Source organism: Cervus canadensis, chromosome 33, assembly GCF_019320065.1.
Source record: "Cervus canadensis isolate Bull #8, Minnesota chromosome 33, ASM1932006v1, whole genome shotgun sequence".
NCBI classification, from domain to species: Eukaryota; Metazoa; Chordata; class Mammalia; order Artiodactyla; family Cervidae; genus Cervus; species Cervus canadensis.
This window is the reverse complement of record NC_057418.1, coordinates 4,091,059-4,110,104: the sequence shown is the minus strand read 5'-3', so window position 1 is coordinate 4,110,104 and position 19,046 is coordinate 4,091,059. Positions and strand designations below refer to the sequence as shown.

General features: G+C 41.5%; 1 protein-coding gene across 1 annotated transcript in view; it reads left to right on the top strand.

The window, feature by feature from the left end:
- The first annotated feature begins 1,738 nt into the window (after positions 1–1,738).
- ARHGAP18 (Rho GTPase activating protein 18) overlaps positions 1,739–19,046 on the top strand; it is a 193,096-nt gene continuing 175,788 nt past the window's right edge. Inside the window, exon 1 of the mRNA XM_043456967.1 lies at positions 1,739–1,923. Within this exon, the coding sequence (XP_043312902.1) occupies positions 1,880–1,923 (44 nt within the window). The 5' untranslated portion in view covers positions 1,739–1,879. The remainder of the gene's footprint in view (positions 1,924–19,046) is intronic.

Below are 19,046 nucleotides of genomic sequence, written 5' to 3'. Positions count from 1 at the left end.
AGGGGTGAGGGAGTTGGAGGTTTGGGGTGAGGGGCTCGAAGGGGTGATGGGGTAGGGCTCTAGAGTCCAACAGCACCTGATTCTTAAAAGGAGTGTGGAAAGTAGTCAGAGAATGGAGGACTAGGAAAAGAGGAGAGAGAGAGAGGGAGAAGAAGAGAGACAGATATGGAGGTGGGAGGGGGGAGAAAGAATTTTCCTGACCTAAGGGATTGGATCAATAGGTCAAGGCTTCACCAAGGATTCAAGAAACATCTGACTCCCAGCTCAGCCCTATTTCCTGTCCAGACTTTCAGGTTATAGCTCCACTTCAGCCATGAAATCCTCTGGGGTTCATCCTCCGCCCTCCACTGGCTAGTCTACTAACCAGAACTGACTGGCTAGTAGTTTTTCAAAACTAAATAATGGTGTGATCTGCAAATGTGGAGAGTCAATGTCCCTGATATCAATAGTAGCAGAGAGAATATGCTCTGGATTTGACTCCTCTTGGCCTGAAAGAGAGGAAAAGAGAACACCCAGCAACACAAAAGGAAAATCCTAGTTAAAAGCCAATTTGCTTATGCATTTGGACACTTATGACAAAAATTAATGTCATTGGGCCAAAAAAGCAAAGCTGAGGTCGAGTTAGAATAAAATTCACACCAAATTCAAGAACTTCAGCCTTCATGAAAGTGCCATTGCCAGGTTAACTAACAAACCCACAGTTCATTGTCACACACATGCATTTATGAGCATTTGCCATTCACCAAGCCCAGGTAAAAGGATTCACCAATAAGCAACATTCCCTGCTTTCACTGAGCTTGCCACCTGAAAGACTGAAATTTCAAAATGTTATTATAATACGAGTTAACATTTAAATTTTAAAATTGCACCTTTATAAGACGCTTGTTTTTAAAGTAATTACCTGTAGGCAGATTTCACTTGTGTAGAGATCAATTAATTCATAGCACAGCTGTCTAGATTTTCAAACATAGGCAATTCCACACCTAATCCTTGAGATAATCAGTGATTTGCTAGGATTAAAACCCCTTCACTCCCTAGACCACGTACTTGACCCCAGAGGCAACCTAATGGTGCAGGAAGAGCGATAAAGACTAAACATCACTGATACCATCCAAACATCTCCATCAACCTACCCATCAAAAAAATGTGCTAAGTGCAGTGCAGTGTGTTCATCTGCCCCCCCCCCCCAACCCCCCTCTCTCCCACCTCCCATACCCCAACCCACCTCCCTTCCCCCCACCCCCCTCACTCTGGATTTGACTCTGTTGGCAAAGAACATCTTAGGAGGCCTCCCTCCCTTCCTCCCTTCTTTCTTTCTTTCAAAGGAGGATGGGGAGGAGTTCATCTCCCTATTCGAGAAATCACCTCCACTAAATCTCACCTTTGGCCCACCTCTTGGTTCTCAGATCAGGCAAAAAAGTCACCGCGTGCAAGACCCTCGTCGGAGCCGAGCACGCTCCACAGCTGCGGCCGCTCCGCCCTGGCAGCCGGCTTTGGCTCGCAGGGAGCTCGGCGGGGCGAGGGGCTCGTGCGGCAGCTGATCCTGGTTCCTGGAAAGCTGACCTCCCCTGCCCCGCATCGTGAGGCTGCCGGAGCCTCAGCGGCAGCCGCTCCGCCCGCCCCGCAGCGCAGTCTCGTGGTCCTGGTCCTCCCGCCCGCGCTTCCACGCGCGGCCCGCAGCAGCTGCCGGGTGATCCAGCGGAAATGACAAGCCGCGGCTCCCGGTGAAAGGAGGGTGCGCGCCGCTGCTCTTCCGAGCTGGAGAGAGGCGGTGTGTCGGGGAAGCAGCGCCCGGGAAGGCTCTCGCCGCGGCGGCTCCCCCTCGTCGCTGTCTCCTCACTTCTCGTCCCCCGGGCGTTCCGCGCCCTTGGCCGGGAAGATGGTTATAATCGTGACAAAGCTGGTGCATTGCTTTCATCTTGGGTAAGCAGGCGGCTTGGCGTGCTTTTCTCTGTTTTGTGCACGTGTTAGGTCCGAAACCCACACCGGGAAAGGTCTTTTAACTGCTAAAGTTTGTTTTCTAACGAAGACAGAAAAATGAGCTTTTGTGTGATTTAAAAAATCCTTTGGAAAAAATAAAATAAAATAAAAATCCTTTGGGGTTGAGGTTAAAAATCAGCTTTAGTGTTCTTTCTTGACCTCTGTTATTCTTGACCCTGTCCCTGACCTGCTTAGTAAAACTTCAGCCTCTGTTTGCACGATGAGGTTAAGGTACTTTTTTTTCTTCTTCCTTTTTAAAGATTTTTGGGATATTCTAGGGGAGCTACTTTCCATATAGGCAAATGGATATTTTAATTGGTAGTCTTTTCAGGATGGTTATGATTTCAATTACAGCTAAGAAGATCAGTCTTGAGCAGCATTGAACTTAAGTTGCCTGGAGGACATGTGCATACCGTGTGCAGTTACCTGGTTATTTGTGAAAACAAAAACAAGTGGTCGGGGGTTACTCTTGAGAAATAGGAGCCCACAAATTTAAAGAAAAACAAAAAATTAGCACTCCTTCTGTCCTTTGGGTGTTGATTGAGAGAGCGTCTCCACAGCATTGTCAGTTCAAAAGTAAAGAAACACTGTCAAAGTGTAGTTTTGTGGTTGCAAATTAACATTGTTGATGAAAACTGTGGAGTCAACATCTTTAGCTGACTCTTCATATAAAGAAAAAAATAGAGGTTTTGAAATATAAACCAAGGGCATTCAGATAACTGTATTTAACTCTGTGCTACCAAAGAAAAACGAACATGCCATGTAATATTAACTACAGTTTCAGTTACTGTTAATTTGTTTGGAGGTTTTGCGAGAAAGCATCACTTTTCCAAGTAAATCCCAAATTAATAAGTTAGTAGTAGGTCTACAAGTATTGCTTAACACATAACATTTTTCTATCCCATTTGATTATAATTTTTTTCTTTATAGTCTAATATTAGATTTCTTTGTTTCCTGCCTAGTCTTATCCTTTTTTAATAATCCTTATTGATAATGGGTCATTTAAAACAGTAACTATGTGCTGTTTCTCTGAGATATCCCCTTGGTGTCTTCTTCTTATCAAAACTAAAACCCTCAAATTACAAATCTTGCAGTGATAAAGCGGAAAAGACCAGTAAATACTTGATATTGAGTGGTAAGTGCTTGACTGGAAAAAAAAAAGCTAGTCTCTGGATAGATTGCTGCTTATAAAGTCTTTTTTAATATAGTTCAGTGTTTGTGATGCATTCTCCTGTGGACCCATTGAACTATGAACAAGTAAACTCTAGGAAGAAAGGGTGAGGATTCAAGCTTGTGCAGAGCTAAAATGTTGTGCTCAGCCCTTACTCTTTGCTGCCCCCATGGACTCCCACCAGGCTCCTTTGTCCATGGAATTTTCCAGGCACGCATACTGGAGTGGGTTGCCACTTCCTACTGCAGGTATTCCTGACCCAGGGATCAAACCCTCATTTCTTACATCTCCTGCTTTGAAAGGCAGATTCATTACCCCAGCTCCACCTGGGAGGCCCTAAATGTTTATTTCTATCTTATTCTGGAGGGATTGGAAGCCAGCTGCATTCACTCAAAAGACTTGGTTCTACAGAAGGAACAGAGTTCTTTACAGTCTCATTATTAGCCTGGGAGCTGAGGGAAATCCATTCCTTCCTCCTATTTTGGTGTAAATATCCCAGCTCCATGCATCTCTAGCTCCCTGAGTTGTGAGCTCTCAGCTGACCTGTACCAAGACAAAAACTGCCTGGGAGCGCTGATGGTAATAGTCTGATCTCTTATCTTTAGCTATTCATGTCAGCTGAATTCCCAGATCCCCAGTCCAGGAGATCCTCAGTGGAATTAACTTCAGCATCATTTTTATAGCTCCCAAGGACCTATGGTTTTACTGAGGAAAAACTGTCTCCTAAGGCCTGCCTCTCTGTTCTTGGTCTCTATCAGTGGAATAGTTTCTGGGAGGTTCCCCCAACCACCCGTTATCAGCAATGATCATTCTGGTTCTAGTTAGGTATTAAGTTTGTTCTAATGCTAAGGACTCCAATCAGCAGTTGCCTAGAATGATACCTTAATGATCAATCAATCTGAAGAAGAAAACAGGAAAAAAAAAGGTCATTCCATCATTTGGGTTTTGAGAGATAGACAGACAGTTCTGTTTCTTTCTCTGCTTCTTTCTCCTCTTGTCCAATTACGAAGGAGCAAAACTCTTCAGGTGCAAAGTGAGGGCGGTGCTGCAGCCTCTGCTGCTGTCCCAGCCCCACTGGCCACTGCTGGTGTCTCTTCCATGTGAGACAGAAAAAAGAAAAATGTGATTTTTGGACTGCCTTACAGTGGTTGAAGCCAATGCTCGAAATATAAATTTCATTTTCCCTTTTAACAGAGAATAGTACTAGAACTTCAGTCCCAGTGTGTATGTTTTCCTTGTCTTTTCCTTTATTGAGGAAGAACTTATATCTGCCCCTTTATTTCTTTTTTTTTTTTTCATTTAATTTTTATTAGTTGGAGGCTAATTACTTCACAACATTGCAGTGGGTTTTGTCATACATTGACATGAATCAGCCATGGAGTTACATGTATTCCCCATCCCGATCCCCCCTCCCGCCTCCCTCTCCACCCGATTCCTCTGGGTCTTCCCAGTGCACCAGGCCCCGAGCACTTGTCTCATGCATCCCACCTGGGCTGGTGATCTGTTTCACCATAGATAATATACACGCTGTTCTCTCGAAACATCCCACCCTTGCCTTCTCCCACAGAGTCCAAAAGTCTGTTCTGTACATCTGTGTCTCTTTTTCTGTTTTGCATATAGGGTTATCATTATCATCTTTCTAAATTCCATATATATGTGTTAGTATGCTGTAATGATCTTTATCTTTCTGGCTTACTTCACTCTGTATAATGGGCTCCAGTTTCATACATCTCATTAGAACTGATTCAAATGAATTCTTTTTAATGGCTGAGTAATATTCCATGGTGTATATGTACCACAGACTCAACTAGTGTTTGGGGCTTCCCAGGTAGCTCAGTGGTAAAGAATCTGCCTGCCAAGCAGGAGACTTGGGTTCAATCCCTGGGTTGGGAAGATCCCCGGAGAAGGAAATGGCCTCACTCCAGTATTCTTGCCTGGAAAATCCAATGGACAGAGGAGCCTGGTGGGCCCCAGTCCACAGGGTCACAAAATGTCCGGCACAAATGCATGATTAAATAGCAGTAGCAGCAACTACTATTTAGGATTTGAACAAGGCTCAGCTGCTGTTTGTGTTTCCCAAGGGGCTCAGTAGTAAAGAATGCTGCCGATGCAGGAGCCGCAGGAGACGGGAGTTTGATCCCTGGGTCGGGAAGATGCAGTGGAGGAGGAAATGACAACCCACTCCAGTATTCTCGCCTGGGGAGATCCTGTGGACAGAGGACTCTGGCAGGCTGCAGTTGGTGGAGTCTCAGAGTCAGACAAGACTGAGCATGCACACAGCTCTTGTTCATTCTTAAAACCTAGATCAGTACACACCCCCAAGTATTTTTTTTAATAGAGAGACTACATGTATTTTAATAATATAATATAGAACACTTTCATGTACACTTCATCAAAATTTTTTTTTGTAGCAGTCTGAAAAGAGCTAATCAACTGTCTTGTGTAGCCTGAAAGATGTTCATCCTTGTCCCTGGTTGCTTTTGATTTAATACATGAATTTTCCATTAATTAGGCTGACTCTTAGCTTTGGTTTTAGCAACTTAAGGAAAGGAACATTGTGCCTATACAGGATTAGAAATACTCAAACATTAACTGGAGTCTGGGCAAGAAGCCAGCAATATCAAACTAGTTCTAGAGTTGATATATTTGTGTCCAAAAAACCCGGGGAGTCTGTCATCTTCAAGGGCATAGTTAGTTTTTAGCCCAGCCAGCAATTTTCACGTTGTCATTTCTAGAAATTCAACCTGGGAATATAGATACATCCTAAGGTTTTAGGATAGTATTGATTCTCGGTGACATTCTTTTCTGTGGAATAGTTCAGCAATGTGGGTGGGGGAGGTGGGGAGTGGGGAATGGGGAAGTAGAGGTCACGCTGATGTCTTTTTGAAGGTGCAAGCCTAGTTAGCATCTGAATATCTGCATTTCTTGGGACAAATCATCATTTTTTCACTCCCTCCTTCTACATCTTCTTTTAAAAACCATTTAAAAATTGGCTTATTTTTGGCTGTGCTGGGTCCTTCTTGTTGTGCGCAGGCTTTGTCTCGTTGTGGTGCCTGGGCTTCTCATTGCAGGGGTTTGTCTTGCTGTGGCTTTAGGGCCTGTGGGCTTCGGTAGCTGTGGTGTGAAGCTTAGTTGCTCTGCATGTGGAATCTTCCCGGACCAGGGACTGAACTGCTGTCCCTTGCATTGCAAGGCAGATTCTTAACCGTTGGACCACCAGGGAAGCCCACCTCTCCCTACATCTTTAAGTTGCTTATATTATTATGTTTGAATATCTTGCTTATATCAATTTTAAGCTTGCTTATATCAATTTACAATATCAGTTGTAAGCCATTGCAGAGTTAACCTGATGAATCTCTTAGAAACCTTCAATTCTAAGAAGTCACCTGCTAAAAGCATTCAAAAAGAGTCCAAACTAAATGCCCATTCTCTGCTTCTACTACCATTTATCACACAAATGGGCAGTGATGATGGCAGGGCATGCTGAGAAGGAAAATGCACAATCTTAATCACTTCCTCAAGCACGTCATAAACTTGTTAAAAATATTAGTACTTGTTTGCATTGTATTTTTACACTGAGTGTTTTCATGTAGGTTACTCTATTAAATAAACATTTGAGACCTACACTTCCCTATCTTTCCCCAAATGCCTGAAATTCAACATGGACCCAAGAGACTGAGGTTTATCTTTGTGTTCCACGCTTGCTTCTCTGGCTGTCACTCCTAACGCTATCTGTTTTAAAGTCTCCCAGGTAGGAAAGGGGAGAATCTCTTTGAGCTCTTTCTTCTCCATCTGATAGGAAATAATGTATAAGCAAGTTAGGAAAATCCTCTCAGCTCTTTCCCTCCCATCTGTTCTGCTGGTTATGGTTCAATCAGCTCCTTGCATCTTTCACCGGCTCTGTTGAGCATTCTGTTGTACTCTGCTCTTTGGTCTTCTGTTTGTGCTACAGCCAGAGTGGTCTACTTGGGCTTTCAAAAAATTTAGGTGCCTGACCATGATGGTTTCCAGATTACATGATACAATGGTTTCCACACATCCAGATCATCTGTGAATTTCTCAGACGTACAAGGTACATCTCAATTTGCCTTCACTTTCTAAATTTATCTCCTTCCTTTTCTCACTGTTTTATCCCATGATCTAGCTGTGTTGATCTTTTGTTTCTTTAATGTATGAATCTTGTGCCTTTATCTCCTGTGTCTTCTACTGTAATATCTTTCTCCATCTTCTCCAAGTGGTGTGTTTTATTCATTCCTGGAGATCCAGACCTAATTTGTCTGTTTCTTAGCTTCTCCTGCAACAACCTGATTAATATTAAAGCAGTTGCTTCCCTGGTGGGCTATAGTCCATGGGGTTGCAAAGAGTCAGACATGACTGAGTGACTAACATTTTCAACTTTTCTTTTTTTCTGTGATCACTAAAATTATTGGTAGTTTTCCACTTCATGTTAATACTTAATATTGTGTGCCTTTTGCTTGCCAGATACTGCATTTAGTTCCTGAAGATACAGGAATGAAAATATGCGGACTTGCTCTCTCCATGAATGTCTAGTGGCGAGACACCTCCAAAGTGAGAGACTCAAGAGGGTGAAAGCGGGATGCTGTTTGGGGTCATTATTACTATTGTTACTACAGAGTTTGGTCCTTCTTTAGACTAGGCTTCTTTCTTCAGCCCTGTGGGTTCACTTAGGCAACTAGTCTACTTAATCCTGAAACCGTGGGCCTAGGTCTGTGAATTAAAGGGCCAGAGAGTGTGACTTATTGGAATAGAACCATCATGATTGGAACAAAAATATAGTATCAGATGTCTAACTGGCATTTTTACTTTTTAAGGTTGCTCAACCAATAGTCCTAATAGATACTCTTTTCTCATTCCCTGCGTATATTTTTATTTTATTTGTTTTAGATAGACTTTCTTTTAGAGTACTGTTAGGTTCATAGCAAAATTGAGATGATGATACAGCCATTTATTACATACCTAGCCTTCCCCATTATCAACATCTCCCACCAGAATGATAACATTTGTTACAACTGATGAGCCCACAGTGATACCTCATAATCACCCAGAGTTCATACTTTACAACAAGGTTCACTCTTAGTGTTATACTATATTGGTTTGGATAAATGTATGATAACACAGGCTTCCCAGGTGGCTTGTTGGTAAAGAATCTGCCTGTCAATTCAGGAGACATGGTTTGATCCCTGAGTCGAGAAGCTCCCCGGGAGAAGGAAATGACAACCCACTGAAGTATTCTTACCTGGAGAATTCCATGGACAGAGGAGCCTGGTGGGCCACAACTCATGGGGTCACAGAGTTGGACGTGACTTAGTGTCTGAGCTAAGTCACACAACACATGATGACATGTATCTATCATTGATATCATACAGAGTATTTTCACGGCCCTAAAAGCACTCTGTGCTCTGCTTGTTCATTCCTTTCTTCCCTTCCCTACCCCCAGCCCCTGGGAACCACTGATGTTTTTATTGTTTGCAGAGTTTTGCCTTTTGCAGAATGTCATATAGTTGGAATCATGCAGTATGAGTCTATTCAGACTGGCTTCATTTAGTAATATGCATTTATTTTCCCATTGTCTTTTCATGACCTACTAGCTCATTCTTTTTAGTGATGAATAATATTCCATTGTCTGTGGCTATACCACAGTGCATTCTTTCTAATTATTTTTGTTTTTTTCTTCTGTTGGACTTGGGTCTTTAGGGGGTCAAGGCTTTGTTTGGTTCCAGGCACATATTATAGTATGCGCCCAATTAATGGTTGTTGTGGGAATAAGGCATAGGTGAATATATGAGATACATAATTTTTCTTTTTCTTGTAGTCTGTCCTTCACCTGGAAGCAGCTTCCAGACTGGATAAGTTTGTGCTTATGGGAGAGTGTGCATTTTATTTTGCTTTTTCTCTATTAGCCTGCCATCACTTCTTAAACCCAGTGGTCAGTAAAGTACAGCTCTTGAGCCAAATCTGTCCTGATACTCATTTTCATAAATAAAGTTTTAATGGTGCACAACCATGCCCATTTATTTGTGTAACGTGACTGGCAAACTTGAGTGATTGAGAGAGGGAGACCATATGACCTGTTGTGCTAAATATTTGCTTGGCCTTTACAGCAGAGGATTTCTGACCCCTGCTGTAATTGGGGAAGAAGCTAGAGTCTGAGATCAGGTGGCAGAAGTCATTGCTTGAGGGGACTTTTCCAAAGTATCAGCTGTTAGATCCTTCAGTTCAGTTCAGTTGCTCAGTCGTGTCTGACTCTTTGTGACCCCATTGACTGCAGCATGCCAGGCCTCCCTGTCCATCACCAACTCCTGGAGCCTACCCAAACTCATCTCCATTGAGTTGGTGATGCCATCCAACCATCTCCTCTTCTGTCATCCCCTTCTCTTCCTGCCGTCAATCTTTCCCAGCATCAGGGTCTATTCAAATCAGTCAGTTCTTCATATCAGGTGCCCAAAGTATTGGAGTTTCAGCTTCAACATCAGTCCTTCCAGTAAATATTCAGGACTGATTTCCTTTAGGATGGACTGGTTGGATCTCCTTGCAGTCCAAGGGACTCTCAAGAATCTTCCCCAACACCACAGTTCAAGAGCATCAATTCTTTGGCGTTCATCTTTCTTTATAGTCCCACTCTCACATCCATACATGACCACTGGAAAAACCATAGCTTTGACTAGATGGACCTTTGTTGGCAAAGTAACATCTCTGCTTTTTAATGTTGTCTAGGTTGGTCATAACTTTTTTCCCAAGGAGTAAGCATCTTTTAATTTCATGGCTGGAATCACCATCTGCAGTGATTCTGGAGCCCAAAAAAATAAAGTCTCCCACTGTTTCCCCATCTATTTGTCATGAAGTGATGGGACCATGTTCGATCCTTATATGGAGTAATATGTTTCTGAGATTTATTTTGATTAGTGTTGCAGGTAGAAACTATAAAAACAAATCTGGTTAAAGATCTGGTAACTTTGTTTTACTAACCACAAGACAGATGCTTTTGACCCAAGCCAATTTTAAAACTTTAACATGAATCAGAATCACCTGGAGGGCTTGTTGGACTGCAGAGTGTTTTGCCTCCCCTGAGTGAACTCCTAATTCAGTAGCCTTGGGTGATGCTCCAGAAACTGCATTGAGACTGGTTCCTGTGTGTTGCTGATGCTGCTGGTCTGGGGACCACACTTTCAGAACCATTAGTTCAGAGCTGTGATTCTGAGCCTCTGTTGCATCTCAGAACCATCTAGGGAGTTTAACATTTTTTATTTTAAAAATAAAACATACTCGGCCTCACCCCACACTTACAAATCAATCCCCAGAGTTTGTATTTTAAAAAGAGTAATTCTGAAGAATAATCATCTTGCTTTTAGAACTGTCATGCGGGCTTTGCTGGCTAAGGTGTACACGAGCTGTTTTGATGACAACAAACTTTGTTTACAATAAGTTCTAAAAAATTACATCCAGGTATCATTCCTTTCTTAGTTTTAAGTAAAACTAAACTGGAATATTGTATGTATATTATATTTGTCAGTGGACTGCAGAAAAATTATAGTCTAAAAAGTGCACTCAATTCAGCAGAGTTCCTTTTTTCTTACTAACTTTGGGAAGTATTTGTAAATTTGATTTTTTCACTGTGTAAAATTCGTTGTGATTCTATACTTGATAATTTCCCTTAGAGTGAGTGAGGATAACCAACAAGGACCCAATGTAGCACAGGGAACTCATCTCAGTATTTTGTAATAACCTATACAGAAAAGAGTCTGAAAGAGTATATCTGTGTAGCTACTATCTATCTGTCTGTCTCTCTGAATCATTTTGCTGCATACTTGGGAGCAATACAACATTGTAAATCAGCTATCCTTCAGCACTGGGTGGGGGGTCATGGACAGCTCACATTCTGCCATCCTTCCACGGTTTCACTGCAGCAAGTTTCACTGTTGAAGTGCCTTCTAAAAATGGCTAGAAATACCCAAGAGGTCTTCTTTCCTGGCTTTTCCTCCTCCATTTTCAGGGAGAAAGCATCCCTTACCATCTGGGTAGGTATTTTTTTAAACAGAATAAAATCCTGTTGCTCTGTATGTGCTTTTGTTTAGAGATTTTGTTTCCCCTCTACTGCCTTTTCCGCATGCTATATCGCTGTATTCATTTTAATTTCGTTGATTGCTATTTGTAATGTTCTGAAGCTGAGTCTTATGTCAGAATACAAATAAGGCAAAACAACCATGAAATAGTAAATGTCTAAGAAACAGTTCTTCGGCACTTTGGCTGCTAATGTAGTTGCCTCAACAATCGGGAGCCACACAAAGAACTCCTAAGCCCTGTGTTTAGGAAGGTGGAGCAGTGCAGTCATGTTTTTGGTCTGCACTTAAAAAAAATTTTCTTTGACCTTAAAAGGGTAGGAATAAATGCAAAGATTTGAATTTATGGATCCCCAAATCCATACAACAAAATAGCCATCAACTTCAATTACATAACTCTGCATATGGAATCATGATGATTACTAACATGAAGTGTCAGAATATGAGTTTGACAAATAGCTTTATAAAAATCATGTACTAACGTATGGAAGAACTCATTTGTTAAAGGAATTTGAATTAATTCAAGTTTGAAGTCAGCTGTCTTGAGTGAAAATTCTCACTTTTTTTTTTTGCATTTCATTAGGAGATGAGGAAGTACTTAGGAACTATTGTGAGTTACATAAAAATGAAGAACTTTTATTCTTTCCTTTTCATGAAGGCATGGAAGTCACTTGCTACGCCCAAGTCAGCTCTACAAAGGGGGCTTTTATTTGTAAGGACTCATAGTTACAGCTTCTAGAAGGCAGTAGCACCCAGGAAAAACCCAAAGTAATAAAAGATGTTAATTCATTACTCTGTTGTTCTTATTTGAGCACAATCATTGGAAGAGTCAGGGCTAGTTATTCAACTAGAAAAATTGAGTGAAATAAAGACTCTTTCTTAATTTTTTGAATTTCATTTCTCAAGTGGGAATGTTCTAAATTTCTCTTTTATACATAAGCAGGGCCAGTGTTGTCAGCATTGCTGGGGGCTCTCCTTGTTTTGAGAGCAAAACAAAGTACTTCTTGTTGCTTTTTGTCTTGCTCATAGGAATGTTGTTTAGGTCAGTGGGTTCCCAAAATGAACATGCTTTGCCCACGCTCAGATGGGCCATGTGCTGGTTTAATGCTCTGCCGTCACTGTCTTGAAGCGCTTAATAAATATTTTCTGAACAAGGGGCCCCGTGTTTTTATTCTGCGCTGGATCCCATAACTAACACAGTCAGTCCTGGCAACAGGATGGTATCTTATTCATCTTTTGTTTTCCTGCAAATTTTCAGCATTGTGCTGGACGCACAGATGAGTGAATGAATGAATGAGTGCCCCCTTTATTCCGAGAACAAAACAAAGTAATTTTTGTTGCTTGCTGCATTGCTGATAGGAATATGGTTTAGATGAATGGGTTCCCAAAGTCAATCTACTACAGATATGGTGAGGTGGATGGTTGAGTGGTGGGTAGAAGTGGCAGTGAATAAAATTCTTTAAACTTTTAATGAACACAGATTCTCTTCATCTTCCTGGATCAAAATTCCATGAGAATAAAGGCCAGGAATCTATGCCTTTAAAAAACTCCTCCGGTCCTCTCATACATGGCAAGGACTGCGATCTTTTCTCAGGGAACTCTGCAAGGCCTGTAGGTCTGTGTCCAACTGTGGATGTGGGTTTCTGGCTTGTCAAGGCTGTCTAGAAAAAGGCCTTTTTCAAGGACATCAAGTATAATTTAGAGGATAGTGGGGTATAACCAGGTTAAGAATTAGCACAACACTCCCAAGCCCAAGATGATCCTGTGTGATAGCTATGGGGCTACCATTTTTCCCATCACTTCTACACCCATTGGAAGGAGTATGAGAGTCTATGAGGTTTATGCTCCCAAAGCCTGAGGTGAAGGTTGGCATTACATACCATGCAGTAGCATAAAGCACCAGCCTGCCACAGCCTGCTGGAAAGTTGAGATCCACTAAGTAGTGGGCGGAGAGGTAAGTGAGACAACAGCTAACAGTAAGGGATAAAAATTATCCAGAAATAGAAAGTAATATTTCAACAACCTGCATGATTTATTTTTATTATGTCAGTTCAGTCGCTCAGTCGTGTCCGACTTTTTGCAACCCCATGAACCGCAGCACGCCAGGCCTCCCTGTCCATCACCAACTCCCGGAGTTTACTCAAACTCATGTCCATCAAGTCGGTGATGCCATCTAACCATCTCATCCTCTGTCATCCCCTTCTCCTCCTGCCCTCAATCCTTCCCAGCATCAGGGTCTTTTCCAATGAGTCAACTCTTTGCATCAAGTGGCCGAAGTATTGGAGCTTCAGCTTCAGCATCAGTCCTTCCAATGAACACCCAGGACTGATCTCCTTTAGGATGGACTGGTTGGATCTCCTTGCAGTCCAAGGGACTCTCAAGAGTCTTCTCCAACACCACAGTTCAAAAGCATCAATTCTTCGGCGCTCAGCTTTCTTTATAGTCTAGCTCTCACATCCATACATGACTACTGGAAAAACCATAGACTTGACTAGATGGACCTTTGTTGGCAAAGTAATGTCTCTGCTCCTTAACATACTATCTAGATTGATCATAACTTTCCTTCCAAGGAGTAAGAGTCTTTTAATTTCATGGCTGCAATCACCATCTGCACTGATTTTGGAGCCCCCAAAAATAAAGTCTGACACTCTTTCCACGGTCTCCCCATCTATTTGCCATGAAGTGATGGGACCGGATGCCATGATCTTAGTTTTCTGAATGTTGAGCTTTAAGCCAACTTTTCCACTCTCTTCTTTCACTTTCATCAAGAGGCTCTTTAGTTCTTCTCCACTTTCTGCCATAAGCGTGGTGTCATCTGCATATCTGAGGTTATTGATATTTCTCCTGGCCACCTAGATTCCAGCTTGTGCTTCACCCAGCCCAGCATTTCTCACGATGTACTCTGCATATAAGTTAAATAAACAGGGTGACAATATACAGCCTTGATGTACTCCTTTTCCTATTTGGAACCAGTCTGTTGTTCCATGTCCAGTTCTAACTGTTGCTTCCTGACCTACATACAGGTTTCTCAAGAGGCAGGTCAGGTGGTCTGGTATTCCTGTCTCTTTTAGAATTTTCCACAGTTCATTGTGATCCACACAGTCAAAGGCTTTGGCATAGTCAATAAAGCAGAAATAGATGTTTTTCTGGAACTCTCTTGCTTTTTCAATGATCCAGTGCATGTTGGCAATTTGATCTCTGATTCCTCTGCCTTTTCTAAAACCAGCTTGAACATCTGGAAGTTCACAGTTCACGTATTGCTGAAGCCTGGCTTGGAGAATTTTGAGCATTACTTTCCTAGCGTGTGAGGTGAGTGCAATTGTGAGACAGTTTGAGCATTCTTTGGCATTGCGTTTCTTTGGGATTGGAATGAAAACTGACGTTTTCCAGTCCTGTGGCCACTGCTGAGTTTTCCAAATTTGCTGACATATTGAGTGCAGCACTTTCACAGCATCATCTGAGGATTTGTAATAGCTCAACTGGAATTCCATCACCTCCACTAGCTTTGTTCATAGTGATACTTCCTAAGGCCCACTTGACTTCACATTCAAGGATGTCTGGCTCTAGGTGAGTGATCACACCATCGTGATTATCTGGGTCATGAAGATCTTTTTTGTACAGTTCTTCTGTGTATTCTTGCCACCTCTTAATATCTTCGGCTTCTGTCAGGTCCATACCATTTTTGTCCTTTTTTGAGCCCATCTTTGCATGAAATGTTCCTTGGTATCTCTAATTTTCTTGAAGAGATCTCTCAGTTTTTCCCATTCTATTGTTCTCCACTATTTCTTTGCATTGACCTTATTACTTAGTAAATATATTTTCCCAGCATCTATTATGTGTCAGATACTATGTCAGGCGGTAGGCTACAGAGGTGACAGAAAGGGTTAATTCTTGATGTCATGGAACCTGAATTCTGATGGGGTAAGAGAGACCTTTGCTAAACATGTCAGAGTTATGAGTGCTGTGACGAGAATGTGATAGTGTGTGTGAAAGGTTATGGACCTCGCAGTGGGTGAGCGGGGATGTGAACTTCTCTTCCTTCCATACCAAATGTAGTTGCTACACTGATGTGTTAACTTGTCAAGAACTCAGTTCCCTTAGCCTTAGGTACCAAGGTGGAATTCGCCTTCTTGGCCAGGCCATTGAACAGTTTGGTTGTACAGGACGATTTTGGAGGGTTTAGGCTGACTTCAGTGCTATTATGTCAGTCCTATAATAGCAAGTAGCTCCTTTCCGGTTGTTGGATGTGTTAATTGAATGCTAACAGTGAGAGGTTAAACTAACATTATTGTCTTCGTTTTCCTAATAAATATGTCTGGCTGGCTTGAGGAAGATAAAAACAAAATACTAAGCAGGTGATGTTTTTGTCTGCCAACATTTATGTTGACTTTTGGCAGACTTCCCCCTTATTTTATATTTACTGAAATACAGAAATCAAGACTTGCTAATGAGTAAATGGTTAAAGTGATGACATTTTTAATGTTAAATATTTCATTATAATAAGCTAAGAGAAGAATGTGTAGAATTAAACAAGTGAGTTTTATAATGTATGGAGCATAGGGAAAGAAATCAGGTGGAATTGTTTTTATTGTCTAAAATACTTCTATGAAAAAGGATCTTTCCAAAAGTTGGCATTTTTAGACAATATGTATTAGAAACATTTAAAATATAGACGCTTTCCTAGTTCTTTCTGATTATGAAAATCAACTGTTACATTGTAGCAATCTTTCTTGAAAATTTAGGTTTATTTAAATATCAATTAGTAGTTCTATAAGTGTTATTAATACTTAGACCAAATAGATGACTTTTATTTTGCTTTAAACTGCAGCTAATACTTAAACAGATAAATTATATAGTATTTGCTATGTGCCAAGTACATATATCAACACATTTAATCCCCACAAAAGAAAAACCCGAGTGAGATAGATTTTATCATGATCCCTGCGTGACAGATGTTGAAACTTCACCTCAGAGAGGTCGAGTGGGAAGTCTGAGGTCCCCGGGCTCTGTGTGGAGAAGCTGGGGTTTCAGCCCCACCTACTGGGACTGGAGTCAGTACTCCCACCCTTCACATGGTACACGCATCACAGGAGAGTTGCTAGTAAGTAGAAAGCGAGGGTACTCCAGTTACTGTACAAATCTGCATTTGTTTGGCCCGAACAGGTGCTGATCCAACCAAGAATTGTCGTCATTCAGTAGCTAAGTTGTGTCTGACTCTATGTGACCCCGTGGACTGCAGCATGCCAGGCTTCCCTGTCCTTCACCATCTCCCAGAGCTTGCTCAAATTCACGTGCATTGAGTCGGTGATGCCATCCAACCATCTCATCCTCTGTTTCCCCCTTCTGCTCCTGCCTTCAGTCTTTCCCAGCATCAGGATCTTTTCCAATGATGTGTATGGCTGAGTCCCTTTTTGTCTACCTGAAACTATCATAACATTGTTGACTGGCTATACTCCAGTACAAAATAAAAAGTTTAAAAAAATGAGAGTGATCAGATCAGGTGGTCTAAAATACTGAAAACCCTAGAACTTAAATATTTTCACTTCATGAATCTTGTTGGTAAATGTAGGGTAAATCTAGCATCAGGGTCTTTTCCAATGAGTCAGTTCTTCCCATCAGGTGGCCAAAGTATTGGAGCTTCGGTTTCAGCATCAGTCCTTCCAGTGAATATTCAGGACTGATTTCCTTTATGATGGACTGGTTGGATCTCCTTGCAGTCACCCAAGTATTGGCTCCTTGGAATTCCATTGTATAGGAATGTTCAACACAGTATTAAAAGTGGCTGCCATTAATTGACTGTTTACATGCATCATAAACTCGAATAATAGGGACCTTACATATTTCTTCTCTTAAAAAAAACCATAACATCCATCTGAGATACAGTGATGGTGATACATATTATGATGCCCATTTTATAGATGATGGAACAGAGTCTGAGTGAAGTATGTAGAAAGAAAGAAGGAAAGTGAAGTTGTTCAGTCGCATCTGACTATTTGCGACCCCATGGACTGTAGCCCACCAGGCTCCTCCATCCATGGAATTTTTCAGGCAAAAGTACTCGAATGGATTGCCATTTCCTTCTCCAGGGGATCTTCCTGACCCAGGAATCGAACCCAGGTCTCCCCCATTGCGGGCAGACGCTTTACCATCTGAGCCACTGGGGAAGCCCTGAGTGAAGTGTGTAAGTTTCTCCAAATCACAGCTATTTGTCTGACTCCAAAGCCACTGTATCCTTAAGTTTCTGTGATGAATGTTGTGCATACCTTAGTTCTATGCCCTTAATACTGTTAGTAAAAAATGATGATTATTAGCAGTAAGGGGCTTCCCTTGTGGCTCAGCTGGTAAAGAATCCACCTGCAATGTGGGAGACCTGGGTTCGATCCCTGGGTTAGGAAGATCCCCTGGAGAAGGAAAAGGCCACCCACTGCAGTATTCTGGCCTGGAGAATTTCATGAACTGTATAGTCCATGGGGTCACAAAGAGTTGGACACGACTGAGCAGCTTTCACACACATGTGAGCAGTAAATAAAGTCAACAGGGTGTTATGGAGATTGTCCCCCCCCCCACTAATCCAGAATAATGTATAATCCCATATATAAGGAAATATATTAATTATCTGTGCTTTACCTTCAGAAAGCAGTGATTCTGCTTCATATGAAAAATGAGGCCAGGCCTTGACTGGATGATCTCTTTCCAGAATAAGCCTTTCATCTTTCCAGCCAGGATGCGAATTTAGCTAAATATTCCCTGAAGCAACACTAGATGGCGCATGAGAACAAAAGAGTTGGGAGCCATTTATAGGATGCATGCAACCCTTACTTTCAATTAGAATAGAATTTATTTTCTGACGTGAATCATTGATTTCAGGCAACCGATACCTAACCTGAGGAACACCGGACTTGATATTCTGCCGATATAAAACTCTACCTTGTCTCCAATTTGGAGCAGAACCAGGATAAATCTAAGCCCAAAGCCCGTTCTTTATTTTCAGCAGAACATTAACCATACAGATGTCCTGGCATCATTTCTATAAAGTAATTCTGGCCCTACCGCAGCAAAATTAAACTGAATATCTGAAAGAGATGATATAGCCATGGAATATTCCTAGGAGCTATATAAAATGAATTTCTATGCTTTCTTGGACATTGCAATATGTGTTATCAGGAATGTGTGTTTGTGACATTATTCAATGCACACACACACACAAAAAATAGCCAAAAAGGGTGCACATTTATTCTCTAGAAGTATTTGTCTTCAGGTCATGAAAATTCCGTAGTTTTGGGCTCTATTAATTCTGTTTGTGTGTATCTTCAACTATTACTTCAATTTTTTTTTCATTTCTTTTTTGATCATCTGTGCTTTGAGGAATTACAGAGCCTAGTGAGACAGAGTAAAGCAAAAGGTAGAAAACAAAGGAAAGAAATTACAAGGGTGGAGATAAAGGATGAAGCATTCAGATGAGAAGCTCTAATGCAACCTAGGGCAATGGAATTTAATATCATTTTCTGAATGTTTCTGAAAAATAAAAAATAATGGTGCGTAGATTTGTTTAAGCCCTGTACTTTCAAATTAAAACCAAAAGTAAAAGGGCCATGCTAGGCTGTGTTAATTTTTAAAAACAGCTTTTCAGGAGAGAAGAAAAATAGCATTCTTAAGGAAATGCCTCATGAGTCTCTTTGCTCTTCACAACTAGATAAACTACTAGGCACTCACCAGTTGATGTAAAGACAGGTCACCTGTTTTGAAACAAGTCAAAGAGTTAGTCTATTGTCTGCTTACGGCCTGTTCAACAGTCGCTTATTTGCGTTATCTCTTTT